The sequence below is a fragment of the Pygoscelis adeliae genome, unplaced genomic scaffold (assembly GCF_000699105.1).
Source record: "Pygoscelis adeliae isolate BGI_AS28 unplaced genomic scaffold, ASM69910v1 Scaffold261, whole genome shotgun sequence".
Taxonomy (NCBI): Eukaryota; Metazoa; Chordata; class Aves; order Sphenisciformes; family Spheniscidae; genus Pygoscelis; species Pygoscelis adeliae.
The window spans coordinates 697,847-713,784 of NW_008824115.1; the positions used below are offsets into that span (position 1 = coordinate 697,847).

Below are 15,938 nucleotides of genomic sequence, written 5' to 3' on the forward strand. Positions count from 1 at the left end.
TGCTGGCTGCTCACATAACCACCTGCTAAAGAAAAGTCTTGAACAGACTAACAGCATTCTCTGTTACACTGGCCTCTCAAAAGGTTTTGGTCTTGCTGAGAGGTAGTGAATCCTGCTGACTCATTTTTGCAGATGGCTCGTTAGATCCTTGCAGGAGTAAAGGTCCGAGGAGAAGCAGGCTGAACAGTCCTCAGGACAAACCCGGAGGAACAGGAACATCTGGTTTTATAAATAAAAGCAAATCCTGAAAAAAAAAGGGTAAGCTCTAGCCCTGGACAGTGTTTGTGGATTGTATTTGGAAGAGGCTTGCATTTCCTGAGTACCTTAAGTCCTGCCAAAGTAATGTCACTTTGCAGACAAAACGTGGGAGCAGGGTCCGGAGCACACGCAGAGCCACAGCACCTGCGGGGCTGCTCAAGCCACATGCACAAGTAAGTTTCCTAAGCCTTCTGTGCTCAGACCTCCAAAATAGGCATCCTCTCCTCACCTCACAGGTCATGGGTGAAGGCAGATGATGTTTGTGAGGCTTGACAGAGAAGCCCAGCAGGAAATTAATTATTACTTCTCTCCTCCTAGCAGGGAGGGAAGGAAGTAGGATTCGTGTCCTTACACCAAGCAATGTAAATAGGTGAAAGAGAAAGTAACTGCTTATTTTATGATGGAGCCAAATGAATGAAAAACGATCATGCATTTTAACATTGTCATAATCTATATTCACAAGAAATCCAGATGAATGTTAGAAAGGCACCCTTTATTCTGACAATTCCCAACTTCTGTCTGAGTGACTTTGCCACTGCCAAGATCTTTTAGGAATGCTCCCGTCTTATACACACATAAGGGATGCTCTCATTTGCTACTAAATTAAAAGACAAATCATGAAGAAATGTTGCACTCTGTTCAAACTGCAAAGACAAAGCAAAAAAACCCACCCAAATACATGCTAGTACAAGAAGACAATTTAATGACAGCATCTCTCATTTGCTGAGAAATAACTCTGGAGAGAGAAAGGACTGGACAATGACCAGCATTTTATTTACACAGGTCATGAGACATGTCACTTGGGTGATCTGTTCCTGTCAGGCAGTTCTTAATTAGAAAATTCCTAGACAGAGCTCCTGCTCCCACTAGGTGCTTATTAAAATCTAAAGACAAAAGGAGTTAGTAGAAAAGCCTGAGGAATGGACGGAGAACTCGGGTTACACTGGAAGGCAAGAGTCAGCTGCTGCTAGCATAGGGAGAGGCACTCAGGATGGGATGCTGGATTTTGAATGAAAAACTCTCAGTGCTGTTATTAGTGAGTATTTTTAGCATTACAAAAATCTAATTGGATATATATAAATATTTTAAGCTTGTTTAAAAGACATTTTATGGTTTGCTTACAGTAATACTCCCAAGCTTAATGTAAAACTTGCTATAAATTATTCAGCAGCCTTTTTATAGCTAGTCTTAAAAACAATTTAAAGTCTTACTGTTTTATTTTTAATTATTTTTAAGTCTGTGTACTTTAGTCCTCAGATAAAGGGAACAGGGCGTTGCAATTGTAATTGAAATTATATTCTGAATTATTTTCAGAGGCTTTGGTGAATTGAGTACGGGGAGCAGAGAAAGGAATTTCCTCAGCTCCTAACTCCCTCCATTTCTGGAATTCTTTAATTTTAGTTTTTATTGCCTTTTTAGAAACCAGGATAAGCCCTGTGTTTAAGATCAAGTTTACCATCACACAGTAAATGTCATCTATATCCTCTACTGGGGATGCGGGGATAGGACTATAATCCTGCATTTACTAAAAGATAGCCTCATTCCAGCAGGCATTTGTGATTTCTATCAGCTGTGATCAAGAACTGCATTGCACACTGATTTTGAAGTATCTCTCAGATACTTTTAAAACTATAACCATAACCAGTTTTATATGCATTAAAGAATACTGTAAGTGTCACTAATCTGTGGCCTGTCTGCTTTGTAGCTGGTGTGGCTGGGACTGAATTTCTATTTGTTTATTGATACCTTCCACTGGTATGAAGACAAAGATGCTTACATTTATACACGGATTATGCTGGGAGTAAGTACGAGTTTGATTGTTAAAGGGCTCCACAAGAAGAATGTATGCATAGTCTGATTTTATTTACATCCTTCATAGTAATATTTTTGATGCTTCAATAGTAATTTTCCCATATAAGAGTATTAATGTTAATATAGTATTTTCTTTCTTTTGCTCTTCCTATACCAAGCTTGTAATTTAATTTCTTTATACTGTTATATGTACAGTCAACCCTGGCTTGGGCAAGAGCTTCTGCAACGTGCCTTAATTTTAACTGCATGCTAATCCTGTTACCAGTCAGTAGAAACCTTATTTCATTCTTAAGAGGAGCAAGCATTGTAAGTACCATTTCTCAAATAGCCATATTATCCTCCCTTTTTTATTTCCGTAGTTCAGCAGTATTATCCATATCAAATATTTTCCAAGGAATTTTAATTTTTGATAGAGAAGTCTATACACTATTGCCTAGTTATTACCATTTAAATTGTCAGCATTCATGACTGAAGAGAAACAAATGGCTTGTTTAACACAGTGTTCTAAATTCAACACTGATTTTGGCAGCCGCTGCATAGCATGGTGTCATGAAGTGAAAAGTGAGGAGCTATAAAAAAGGGACGTAATAATGCAACTTGGCCAAATGGAGAAAATACGTATCTATCGTGTATCCTGTGTAGCTGCAAAGTGAAAATTGGAGAGAGAAAATGTACAGATAGATAAAAGTGTCATAAGGATAATAAGGAACATGTTTAAACCCTTCTGTCTGAGCAGCCCCCATTCAGGTCTTCCTTTCTTGTAAGCATTTGTTTTTGTAATGGAGTGGTTATCTGCTCAGAGGCATTTACATTAACCTCGTCATCACGCATAGGAAGTACTTAAGGCTTTAGCTCTACTAGCTATATCTTCAACTTGCAGTGAATTATTATAGTCAGAGCAATTCCAATACCACATTTGGGTAAAAAATCACTGATCACTTCATGACTCCAAGAACAACAGGAATTTAGAAATTGTAATATTAATTTATTTTACTGTAAGCTGGTTCTTATTTCAGTTCTGCCTCTTTTTTTCTTCAGAGATAGAGTTACATTTCAAGCAGTCTTTAGGTGAGAATCTACACTGTTTTATAATTGTTTGAGTCCAGGAGCTGAGCATTTAAGAAAAAAAAAGGCTTGTTGGACTTCTGAATCAGTTTGTGAATTAACATAAAATATATGCATGCCCACTTAGATGCTGAGTAAGAACTCAGAGAACTGGAACTCTTCTCACATATAATCAATATTTTGCTCTTCTGGACAATATTCTGCTCTTGAGGAGCATGGTACAGAGCAACTTGACTGGCTCCAGCACGGTCAGCAGAGGGCTGGATCCAGTGACTCTGCGAGGAGGTCCTGGTTCTTGGCATTGCACCCTGCGGTGCTCCAGATTTTTGGAAGATTTATTAGCTGGGAAACAACGTGGATAAATGCCAGGATCTTTGGCATGGCACTATGCTAGGTCAAGCAAGCAATCCAGACACCCACAACACCATTCAGAGACTGAATTAGGTCCATGAGGGCTGTCTAGGTTCCAGCAGAGTGTGTTAGTTTTGGCTCGCCACAGCCCGCCCCGGCCCCAGGCTGGCTCTGCACGAAGGCACCCAGCTGGCCATGAGCACACCACCGTCGAGCACTTCCAATAATGGGAAGATGGCTGTAACGCATAAGCATGCAGCCACCTGAGGTCTAGACAGCCTCACCCTCCTGGGGTGTGCATTTCATGAAACCAGCGAAAATGTTTTCATTGCAAGCTGGCTTTGCCAGCAGTTCAGCTGTGTTCATGCAGCTAAACCTGAGCTTGCAAAGCAGTGGTGGCCCAGCCTGGTGTCCCTTTACCAGCAAATGAGTTAATCACCAGCCCGGATAAACCACTCACAAATCACAGCTAAATGTAGCAGTTTTATCAAACCTGGTTTTGACCCCCTACATAGGCTGAATAGCTTAAGAAATCCTGGAGTATCACTAAGCCGAAAACAGTTACCTGAGCCCCAAAGTTAAGGCTAACCCAAAACTTCCACTGAATTCCTTCAACATTCCATTTTTAAATGTACTGAACTCCTCTCTTCTCCTCTCCAAAATGTGAGTTGTAAATAGTGATAGGAATGATATAAAACAAGTTCTGCTTTTTCACCAAGTGCTGTGGAGGAGCAGTGAGAAGACAGCTTGACAAAACCATCGCATTTCACAAGATGGTTGCCTATGGAATAGCTGTAAATGCAAGTAAGCTTTTTTATTTATTTATTTATTTGCCTTTGAACTGTTTTGAATTTCTGCCTAATGCTGTAATCCCCATCAGCTCTGAGACTTGCTATTTTAGTGCAATCATTTGGTGACTACAGCTTTAAATAGGTGTAGGCGTCCCATCTGATTAACCATTTGTAACCTTTTTTGCTTGAGAAAGGTTTGACTGTTAAGTCAATAAATTTTCAGCCTTGATAGTAACTGCTAGTTGCCATTTAGTTAATGTGACCAACCTGTGTGCTTTTAACATTTAGTGTAAATAACTTTCATTAAAGTATGAGAGTAGATGTTTGGGGAGATGACACAGCATTACGGTCTGATTTCCTAAGGAAATGGTGCTTACGAGTCACACCGCTCATCTGTCCACTGCTACATTTTCTTTAATAATTTTTCAACGAGGTAATAAATTTAATCTGAATTTGAGACAAGCAGCTGTCTCAAAAACATTAAATTCCTAAATATTGTTTTTTTAAATAGGTGATGGTTACAGGGAACTAATGGCCCCCTTGAGGGAAAAACTGCATCTTGAGATCAAAAGTTATCTGTTCTGCTGGTCCTACTGACTTACTGAGCTATAGATGTTTGTTCACCTGGCTGGGAAGAAGACATGGCACCTTCCTGTTCCCCAAGTGGTTAAAGGACCTGGAGAAGACTGAAGCTTGTAGGAATTCAGAGGACATGAGGGGAACAGGAGATCGCATGGGGAAGAGGGATATGCAGAGAAGGAAGAATGAGGAGGGACATAAGCACATAGAGATGGAGAGGTATCTGGGGCAGATAGTTCTCTTAGAAAACGTGAAGGAGAAATGGGAATTAATCAGGGTTATTTGCAAGCATAAGACATTGCAGGGTAATTGTTCTACCCCCAGGCTGTCAGGGCGGATCCTGGTCCCAACATTTTTTTCAGTTTAAATGAGGGAGCTGCTTTTCTGTGTATAGGCTGTTAATGTCCCCATGCAGTGAGACAAGAGTATCAAGTCAGGATTGCCATCAGGAATCAATAGCTAAAATTTGTCCTTTGTATGTAGTGCTAAAGAATTCAGAGGGGAAGGCTGGGGGATGAGAACGTGCATCTTATAGTGTATTATGACGATTTACTTATCTGTCATGTCCATTCATTTATCAGAGTTCAGTTTCAGCACAAAGCAGATTCCTACAGAACGCAACATTGCTTCTTTAATTAACAAATCAACCCAGGAATGTAAATTAACCAACTTCTACTTGGTGTATAATTTGTCATGCTCCAAAAAGAAAGTAAAACTGTACAGTTTAACCTTTTATGTTTTTGGTTTTTACATTCATATAAAAATGTTTGCTAGTTCATTAAGGTGGACAGTTTGGGAAGTGCAAGTCTGTCAGAAAAGTGATTACTTTATGGCTTCAGTAATTCCAAGGATAAAGACACAGGACCTGATGTGAAATGACAGAAACCACCATTATTTAATTGTCACTCTCTAGGGAGAAAATGAGGGTTTATTGTTGGGTTGTTATTTGGGTTGGGGTTTTTCCCAGGATATAAAATGGACAAATAGCTGATGAGATATTTGAGGAAGAAAACAAAATACAGGGAAGTCTAATGAACAAAACGTGACAACTTGTGAACTTATACTTCCCTAACAGACAAGTGAGAAACAACTATCATATTTGGGAAAACACTACATCACTGCATAGTCAGACTTGGGTAAATAATGGTCAGAAACTCAGTTGCCTGAAATTAAATTTCAGATTCATTAAAAAAATACGATCTACAGCACGTATTGTGACAGAAAAGCAACGTTTCAGAGTAAAGAGGTACCCACAAGTATATTGAGTCCCTTTGTACGGAATCTAACAGCATTAAAATGATGTGTAAATAGATGCCACTTTCCTCTCAACTGACACATTATTTATCCAAGTACTACCTATATTGCCTTTTGTTACACAAAAGCATAGTCAACTCCTATTAGTCTATTGCAATTTAGTAATTCTTAGTTAAATGAATGTTCTCCCCTGTATGATCAATAGCCTAAATGTGGCAGCAAGAAGTTAAACCAATTTGCAGATCAGATCAGTAAGCTTAGCCTCACAATATAAAATTGTAGACTCCTTTATTATTAAAGTAACACGTATTCATCTCAGCTTGCCAGGTGGTGTTATTCCAGCATATTTATTTAATAGCGTGCTAAAAATAGTCAGTGCAGCATTAGTATTGTCTGGCTTCTAACAGGCAGACAGCTCAGCTGAGGTGCATGTGGCCTTGGAAAAAGTACATCTGTACCTTTAATTTTTCATCAGCTCTAATACAAATTCAAGAGCAGGCTTTAATTGGTCAGGTCATAAAGGGATATAATTAGAAACTAGTGGAAGAGGGAAGTTGGAGGAAGAGAGAGAGTAAACAATGCTATCTATAATCAAGGGCATCATTGAAAATTCAGTAAAGGGAATTCTGCTTAGTTTGGCTTCCTGCGTTCTGCATGCCTGTGTGTGATAAGAGCTGTCTGGGAGTTATTCACCCACTAATAAATCTTCCTTATAGACCAGTAACTCTGCTAGAATAAAATCATAGCTTCATACACTCTCAGTTTGATCAGCGCAAGTCATTCTATGCTTTCTAATGCAAAAGAGACTTTTGTGTTGAGGCAGTTGTCTGAAACCTAAAGATATCTACAAGAGATAGTAAATAACGTTTTGTACAACTCCTCCCTCTTACTGTATGTTTTCTACCCTCTTAAGAAAGTACATTAATACATTTTCGGAAGTGGGGAGTGTTGGGGGGATTTTTTTTTTTTACTTTGACATACGGTGAATATTTTGAAGAACAACCTGCTTCTTGGGTTGTTTTGATGTTTGCAGAAAGGTTATATAGATATATTGCTCCAACAGTCTTTGAATTACAATATGAATAAAGCCTAAGCAATTAAGGGAAAGTAGGAGAAGGACAGCGAGGTTCTTTGTAGTTAGGCTGTTTGAAATGGTGGTTCCTGCTCCTTAAAAATTCCAGCAGTGCGATTTTCTTTAAAAACATGCAAAATGCAGACTGAAGTATAGTGATGCCCGGTGTGTTTGGCTTCTGACAAGTGCTGAAAAATCTATAGCTAAAAATACTGGAAAACTTTTACATTTTGAGCCACATTTTGGTAGTGGTGGCTATGTGAAGGGCTTTGGTGATCTGAGTCACATTTTTGTGTAAGCGATGAAGTTTCAGGGAAGCAGATGCTTATCTTCAAAGAGGTTTAGCTCATAAGTCAGTGTTGTACTTCCAGAAATGACAGAAAGTCAAATTTCCATTAAACTGCATTTTTTTCAGTTAGGTTGTTTAAATCCATACTTAGTGCACGTACTAGGAAGGAAACTACATTAAATTAGAGATTATAAGCTTCCAGCTAGGATAAAAAATGGTCCAAGTCATGTTCTTCTTTGATGTTTATAACCATTCTAAAAAAAAAAAAATCCAATGCAAGTATGTGTGTGGTCACTATTGTTGTAATTTTTACATAACCTGCACTTTTTTAGTCCACAAAGACAGCATGAAGCTGAATTAAGGGTTCTGTGTAACTTGAAATGGCACAAGGCAGTGGGTGGCAAAAGAACCCAGGCTTGGTCGGGGGCGGCATTCCCCGTGCCTGAGTTAGCTGCTTGCAAAGCCATTTTCTTCACTGCAAGCAGAAAGGCCAGGATTTGACCCTTTGATTTTATCATGACGGGTTGGTTAACTAAAACGTTTAACTGCTAGCAGCAAGCTCCAATTTGATTATTATCCTGTACAGGCATGCAGAAAAAGAGAGAGTGAAATCTTGTCCTCAGATAAACACACGCAATTTCTGTTTAGTTCAATGAGAGTTGTGCATGCTTCACTGAAGGCACAATTGGCTGAAAAAGACTAGCTAAACTGACCAGAGTTTCAGGATAATTTAATTACTACTCTTTGTATTTAAAAATATGTACAGTAAACACCATGCTCCAATAGCAACCCTTTTCCTCCCTCCCTCCTTCCAATAAAACCTTTTGCTTGATCTCAGAGGTGGACTAGATAGAACATCTTGGGGTCAAATACAAATTAATGTATGTTAAGTGCTTCAGAGGTTCCAGATGTTGTTAAAAACAACAGTCAAAATCCTTCAGTTTTCATGCACAGTTATAAAAAAGAACTTTGTTTAAAAGATTGCATGATTTATTCCGTACTTTATATTTGGTCATGCAAAATGAGGAAAAAATTTAGCTGAAAATCCTGAGATGTAGTACCTTAAACTTCGCCCTCGTGGTTAACTTAGATAAGTGGCGCAGGGAAAAAACCCAACTGTTGTAAGATCAGATTTCAGAAATCTGCATATGAATGTTCGAATTGCTTAGTAAATTCTATACGCTGCAGATGCAAAGACCTTCAGAAAATGCACTTTAGGGATGTAAAATATTTTAGCTAATGGCAATGTATCCAGTGCCAGACTTTTTAGTCTGCTACAACTATTGTACATTAAATGAACCACACTGAAAATGGAATTAGATCTTTGCATTACTCTTACCATCCAGCTATAATTCATTTTTAGATTGCATCATTTTTTCTTAGCAGCACACAAAAACCATCAGAAGTATTAATCTAATAACACTCTAGGCAATATTTAAGATCATGGGAGACTCAGGTAAACCACCATATTCAGTACATCATTAGTTTGAATGTTAATATTTTCCAGTGTATCATTATGCTCTGTACATTAACAGCTACCACAGAATAGCTTGCAGGAAAAAAAAACCTCTCCTGTTCATTCTAGAAGTCTTCTACACTTGTAATATCCTCTATCTGTTAGATGAAAGCTGGAGGGAATGTCATCCAGAAGGGAAGATGTGGTAAATCCCAAAGAAGGTACGATGATATTTTCATTGACGGTAACACTTACAATAAAGCAGAACACTATGCAGATGGACAAAACGGTGTCCTTTAATAGCCTGCAGAAAAATCTTACTAGGTTAAGTTGCAGAAAGCGGATCTCTTCTTCCAGGGAAAAGTTGCAACATGACTACTCTTCACTAAACCTTAGGCTTGAGACTTTCTTGGGAAGCTATATCTATTCAACCCAGGTTTTTTCTGTTCAAGACTAGAAATACTCTGTTAGGAAATGTGGACCTCTGTCTGTCTGGAAGAAACTACCACCTCATTTCACTCTCCACACTCGGCATATACAAGATAGCACTAGGTTTCCTGTCACTGCTGACATGACTAGAATTTGTACAAATCATGTACAATCCTGCACTTTAAGTGCAAGATTTTGTAGCCTTCTAAACAACAGAAATGTCATCATTTCACATGAAGACTTTACAATCTGCAGTATCACTTTTTAAAAAATCTATGTGTTTTGAAGGTAAAAGAGAGAAAGCGTGTTATGCTATGAACACAGATTCAAACCTCCACCTGTAGTCAATGTTGCTATTTTAAGCGAGCAAGGATAGTCCAAAACCTGCAGCTTATAAGCTGCAAGGAACCCTTGGTAAAACAACACTATGGCTCACAACTGTGTGAAACTCACGTGGTCCCAAGGCTATAGTGACTATTATATCATATCAGAGTTATAAAGAGCGTCCTGCAGTATAGAGTACAAGAGGCCCAAGTACCATTAACTGGTCACACCAGTAATGACTAGCAGATGCCAAGATATAACTGCTCAGTAGAAGTCCGCTCAGAGATTCATTGCCAGGGCTTTCCATCCTTTGAAAGTTTTCTCTCTTCTTTCCCTTAGCCCAGTACCGGACTACATGCAGCATGTAACTCCACAACCTACCGCAGACAGCAGTCCGTAACCCTGCACTCCTGTCCTCTGAGTGAGCTCTTTCAGATGTCAGAGAAATCAGGTCCTCATCAAGCAATGACTTGGTTCTCTTCCAGCTGGATCTGATAACGTCCTTACCAGGCCAAAACATCTGTTCTGAAAGGAGCCCCTTGTAGGAACAGTTCCCCCCCTTTCCACTCAGCACTTAAAAGTGCTGCTACACTTAAATACATAAACTGTGTTTATATACTGCTTATACATCAGTTGTATGCTGGGGAACAGATTGCCACAGCCCCCACACAGCTGCCACCTAAACCCTGCAGCTCAGAGCCTCTTGGGTTTTTGGGTTTTGACAGTCTGAATCCACACATCTCACTCGCCGCTCGTGGTCTAGTGTAACCTTCCTTCTAGCGTCCCGGCGCTGCTGAGGTGCTGGGTGCACTCTCTCACGTGCAAGCTCCGGGGAGCATCTCCCGCCTGATGCTGGCCAGGTTGTTTCACATGCAGCACCTAATCCATAACAATGTACGCAGGACATGCCGGGTCACTGAGTCCAATACCCTCTAAAGCTCACGGTCACATCATATACGCTATTTCATAAAATGACCAACCTTCAGCTGAAAGCTGCTTAGATTGCTTGATCCCATTATCCCATTTATTGAAAGGTTATTTTAGAGTCTCATTCCTTTGATGGCTTGAATCTGTCTTCTAATTTCCAGGCTCATTTTATCGCTGTGCAGTTCATACCCATTTGGATTCAGTCTCCATTCTGCTGAAGCTATTCCAGCTTGTATAAATAATTTATTATTCATTGGGCCAAAGATTCAGAAAAAATGGGAGCTTGATTTTGCAGTTTGGGTGCTCAGGATATTCACTTGGGATGCATGTGTCAATAAACATTTGATTATTTTTATTAAGGGTTTCATCAGGAGACAGCTCAAAAGAGAATAACCAGTCAGTCCAGTGACTAGGACATATGATTTGGTTTAAAGCCCTACTTTAAATTTAATGTAACAAGGATTTTAAAATAGGTCTTTCATCTCCCAGTGAGTATCTAATCATGGGGCAATGAGGTGAAGCAGGTGTTAGGGAGTGGCGGGGGGGGAGTTCCTAAGCTAACATTATGTTTTAAATGAAGTGCAACCTGACAGTCAACCAACCACAGCACATCTACTGCTCTAGAAGGATCACCTCAGAAGAACAGCATGAAAATAATCTCTCTCCAGCCTAGACACATGGGCTAACCTACTGTTGGGGGTAAGAATGCAATCTTCTCCTTTTTTGCACTGCTGCTTTAAGCACTTTCATGGCCAGCATCCTACCTTAACTCATATTCCCATGCCACAGCTCTCCCCAGGCACTGCAGAGGAGCTGGACTCCGGCATGGGGAGTGAGGGAGCTCACTACGTGGATAGGCACCTAAAAGAATTCGCAATACCAAAGTCCTTATGCATTTAATCCCATGTTTTCATCTCTGATTACACAGTGACTAGCACACTAAGACATTACTTTCACGCTAAGTAGTTACAATTAAAAAAAGAAAAAAAAAAAGAAAGAAGGAAGAAGAGAGAATAAACAAGAGAGAAGAGAAAAAAAAGAAAACCGAAAAAAGGAAAAAAAAGAAAAACGAAAAAAGAATCTTCTTTTGAGAGAATATTGTTCAGGGAAGCAGATCATATTTGGTTTACTACAAATACTGCCTTTTAGGAAGGTTTTGTAAATGGTCAGGGACAGGAACAGATACACACTGAAGGAGAAATGATAACAGGAAGCTAATTATAAAAACTAGAAATAGCATATCCTAATAGCCCTACTGTAAACATATAATTGTTTTTCATTGTCATTTTTTCATCCTTTGGTGTTTAATATTTTGCATTCATTACAAGTTTCCTGTAATGGATTTGAGAATCTCTCATATTGAAAACTGAAACTCTGCACCTAGCATGATTACGACTTTATCGATGTTAGCCTATAATAAAACAAAGTACTTCCTTTTTCCTTCTTTTGAAATTACCATCTTTCCACTCAGGAAAAGAATTACAGGGGAGTTCTTACTTCACCCTAAGGCCTTTTTCTAAACTGACCGTTTCATATACCTTTTGGGAGCAGGACAGAAGTAGAGGTGATATATTATGCTCAGGGCAAATCAGATCTAACACTGTGGTTCAGACTTCTCCCTTGAAATCATAGTTCCTGTGGCTTCCCCAGGCTCCACCTGCATAAAGTAATGCTATAGCTACTTGTTAATAGGGGGACAGATTTTGGGTGCATCTTTTAAATATCCCTGGTGCAAGCTGCAAACTGGTCTATGCCTAAAACGGACAAGTTAGTGTCCTGCGTAGCAATATTAGACTATGGCACATCCTAGTATATTAATTAAAAAAACAGGAATTTTAATCAGTTTACCTCATTTTGAACAATTTAAAATCAGAGGCAAACACCTTTATATCATCTGTCAAGAGGTCCTCCTTTGATGACAGTGAAGACTGCAGGGCACTTGACTGTAAACATGGGAGGTGACCCTGGAGCTGTTCCTCTCCTCTCCAATGTGAAGCAGTTGCTTCATATTAGCCGTGTATTTGATAAAATTTTCCTTTTATTGTCAGCTTAACCCATGCAAAGCTCTCAATTCATGCTCAAGCTTTTCAAATAGCTCGTAGTGTGCTTAATGAAGTTCGTTCTGTGGAACAGACACTGTGGACACGTACAAGTGTGTCTAATTTCACACCACTCTTTCTCTCATGCAGCCATCCATATTGTTGCCCACTTGATCAACATTGAGCGGTATCATAGCAGCCAGTCGAAGGAAGCCGGGGAGTTACGGAATAAACTTTCTGGCCTTGGCAAAAGCCCAAATGAAAGCTACTTGAACCCAATCAGGACCTATGAAACGGTAAGCTGTCACTTTTTGGTTTTCCTCATCTAAAGAGTTTTCCTCTGTGGATTCTATTGTCGGTAAAACTGTATTTCAAAGCCTTTTAACCAGAGTGAGAAGGTGCTGCCAAAGGTTAACCTCAATTTCAGCTGAAAACACTTACTCAGAGCTGCAATTTTCAGGTTACTAAGCTCAAAGAAATGTCTACAGTATTTTAATTAGTTTGTCAGGAGACAGTTGAGGGGGGGGATAAGGAGTATTGTGAGTAGTAGACAATGAAATGTACCTGCAAAGAATTTTAAAAAACTAAACTAAACTATCAATATATGGAACCAACACAACTTCTTTCCAGAAAGAAAAAAAAACAGTATCACATAACAACATTTCTTTCACAGTTGCTATTTGTCTCTCCATGGTTGCGCAGTATCTTCCAAATCTGGGGGTTGATTCTGCCCTGTTACATGTCGAGCGTGGCTGCCAGGGAAGAGCACATGCAAAACCACACAGAGGATTGCTGCATATAGGAGTCAGCGCACTGAAAAGCTAGTGCTGGTGTGTGCTCTTCAGAAACAAGCAGGACTATGTGCACCTCAGCCCTGCAGATAAATGGTTCTGCTTGCTTTGGGGAAGAAAAGTGACTGTCTCCTGTCCACTTCCTCGGCTATCTCAAAACAGCATGGGTAGAGAAGCTATTCTTTATGATACTCATAAAGAAAAACAGATCCTTTCTGCAATGCATGCATGTAAAACATGCAAAAGTTAATCAGCTTTTTTCCTTATTCCATCATACTGTACATCACATAGATGTTATTTGTTTGCTTATGTATACTGTTGTATACTCTTGTATACTCCAGGGTTGAAATGGCCCTGGTGAGACTCCCACACATATTGTTTCTGCTCCTTAGAAATTTCCCACATAGCCAGCATGCAATAAAGGCTGCATGAACATGGTGTGGGGTTCTTTCAGTCAGTGGTGTGCTCCACTGAAACAAGAAACAAAGTGACACGATGGCCGGACAACCATCAGTAGGATTCCATAGTACTTTTCAGTTACAAGGCATTTTGTCCTACTTTTTCTCAGTTCCTTTCCAGTTTAGATAATGTGACTTTTGCCTCTTTCAAAACAAACAAGTAAACAATTCTCGTTTGAACAAAACCAAGCAAATGAGTGGTCTCAATGGTGTGAACACAAAAGTCTCGATGTTAGTGTTGACAAAGTAGTTAGGTTTATTAGAACAGGACGGCAAGCACGGACAGGGCTGCCCAGTCTTTCTGAACACCCGGTGCCCACTCTCATCACGTGCATGTGAGATGTTGCCCAAGAACAGAACAGAGCTTACAGCTCTGAACAGGAACCTACCATCTCGCATTTTTTTTCTCCACTAAGCCTTCCCATGGTGATATAATTGTGAGGTAGGCCTCTAATTAACATTAAGATCCTAAATACCCTTGAGGAGGGAGGCTAGCATTTTCTGAGATCCTTTCCCAGATTTCTCACAGTAATATGCCCCACAATTACCAGCCTAGATTTTACTCTAACCTCTAATATTTATATTTGTTTTATTGCCCACTTGTGTCTCAGTAGCTACACTCAGAATTAATAAATTATGAAGGAGAGCAAATAAAAAATTGCTTCTAACTTCAGAGAAGAAAGTTCTGAGAGCAACAATTGAGGCGTTCTTTTCAGTTTCATCCTACCGCTATAGTAGCAATGCACTAAGTGTCTTTGACATTTTTCCTTGTTTCATCTCAACATTCAAACTAGCCACTGTAATGGAAATGTTCAAAATATCACCTAGATCAATCCTGTTAATATGTAATAGGACCTGAACACACTCTTCGTAGGCACCAATTTGAAAATGTACTGTGCGCTGTCAAGTGTGAACATTTGAAAGAATGATTTTACTGTAAAAAGGGACTGTAAAAATGGCATTGTGGAATTTTATCACCTCTAGGATTTCCATATCAAATGAGTGCACTTTATAAGTACAATATAGGTTTTTTTTTCTCCTAGTGTACTAAGCTGTAGAACGAACTCAGGATCCAGAAGGCACGCTGAGTGCCTTCATTCCTGTGCATTAGCACCAGGAAAATAGATATATATGCTTTGCAGGCCAAATGGGGACTTCATTTACACTCTGCTGGCATATTTAGCTTGCGTCTCATCTTGCCTGTGAGATTTTTACTGCTGTTCTTCACGATTTGCACTTTATAACTGAGATCAGCATCTGACTGTTGTGTTCAAAATACATCTTTATTCTCACTTCAGTTTATTTTGGTGAGTTTAGATCGATGTAACAGACCTGTGCTGCTGTCTGTGAGTCATGAACAAGAAGGAACATGTTCAAGCCCAGCATATTAATGTTTCATCACTGACAAGCATAAAAATGTAAATATAAATATGTCTTTTAAAAAATAAACCCAAGTATTATCCAATGTATCTCCAGGTAAATGTAAGGAACAGCTAAATGAGATATGCTGTTTAGGTAAATGAGAGCATGCCATTTTTATACACCATTTCAGGGCTGCTAAAAACCCACAAACTGAAGTAAAATAAGCACAGAAGAGCCACACACCTTTATGGTTGCAGGTGTCTTAGCACGTCACTTTATCACCCTCATATGAATAAGCTGTTTTCTAGTGCTGTTTTGCTTATTACATCTCTAGGTTTAATCTTCTCATTTCTATAATCATTTTCCTTTTTTTCTGAGACACTTTTAGAACATAGAATTGTTCAGGCTGGAAAAGACCTTTAAGATCATCAAGTCCAACCGTTAACCTAGCACTCCCAAGTCCACCACTAAACCATGTCCCTAAGCACCATGTCTACACATCTTTTAAATACCTCCAGGGATGGTGACTCAACCACTTCCCTGGGCAGCCTGTTCCAATGCTCAACAACCCTTTTGGTGAGGAAATTTTTCCTCATGTCCAATCTAAACCTCCCCTGGCGCAACTTGAGGCTGTTTCCTCTTGTCCTATTGCTTGTTACTTGGGAGAAAAGACCAACACCC

The 15,938-nt window shown here is 39.4% G+C and overlaps 1 protein-coding gene across 1 annotated transcript in view; it reads left to right on the forward strand.

The window, feature by feature from the left end:
- The first annotated feature begins 1,249 nt into the window (after window positions 1-1,249).
- The window catches only part of NOX3 (NADPH oxidase 3), a 45,495-nt gene continuing 30,806 nt past the window's right edge, over window positions 1,250-15,938 (forward strand). Inside the window, 5 exon segments of the mRNA XM_009334289.1 lie at window positions 1,250-1,294; window positions 1,964-2,059; window positions 2,266-2,376; window positions 4,206-4,290; window positions 12,797-12,942. Coding sequence (XP_009332564.1) covers window positions 1,250-1,294; window positions 1,964-2,059; window positions 2,266-2,376; window positions 4,206-4,290; window positions 12,797-12,942 — 483 coding nt within the window.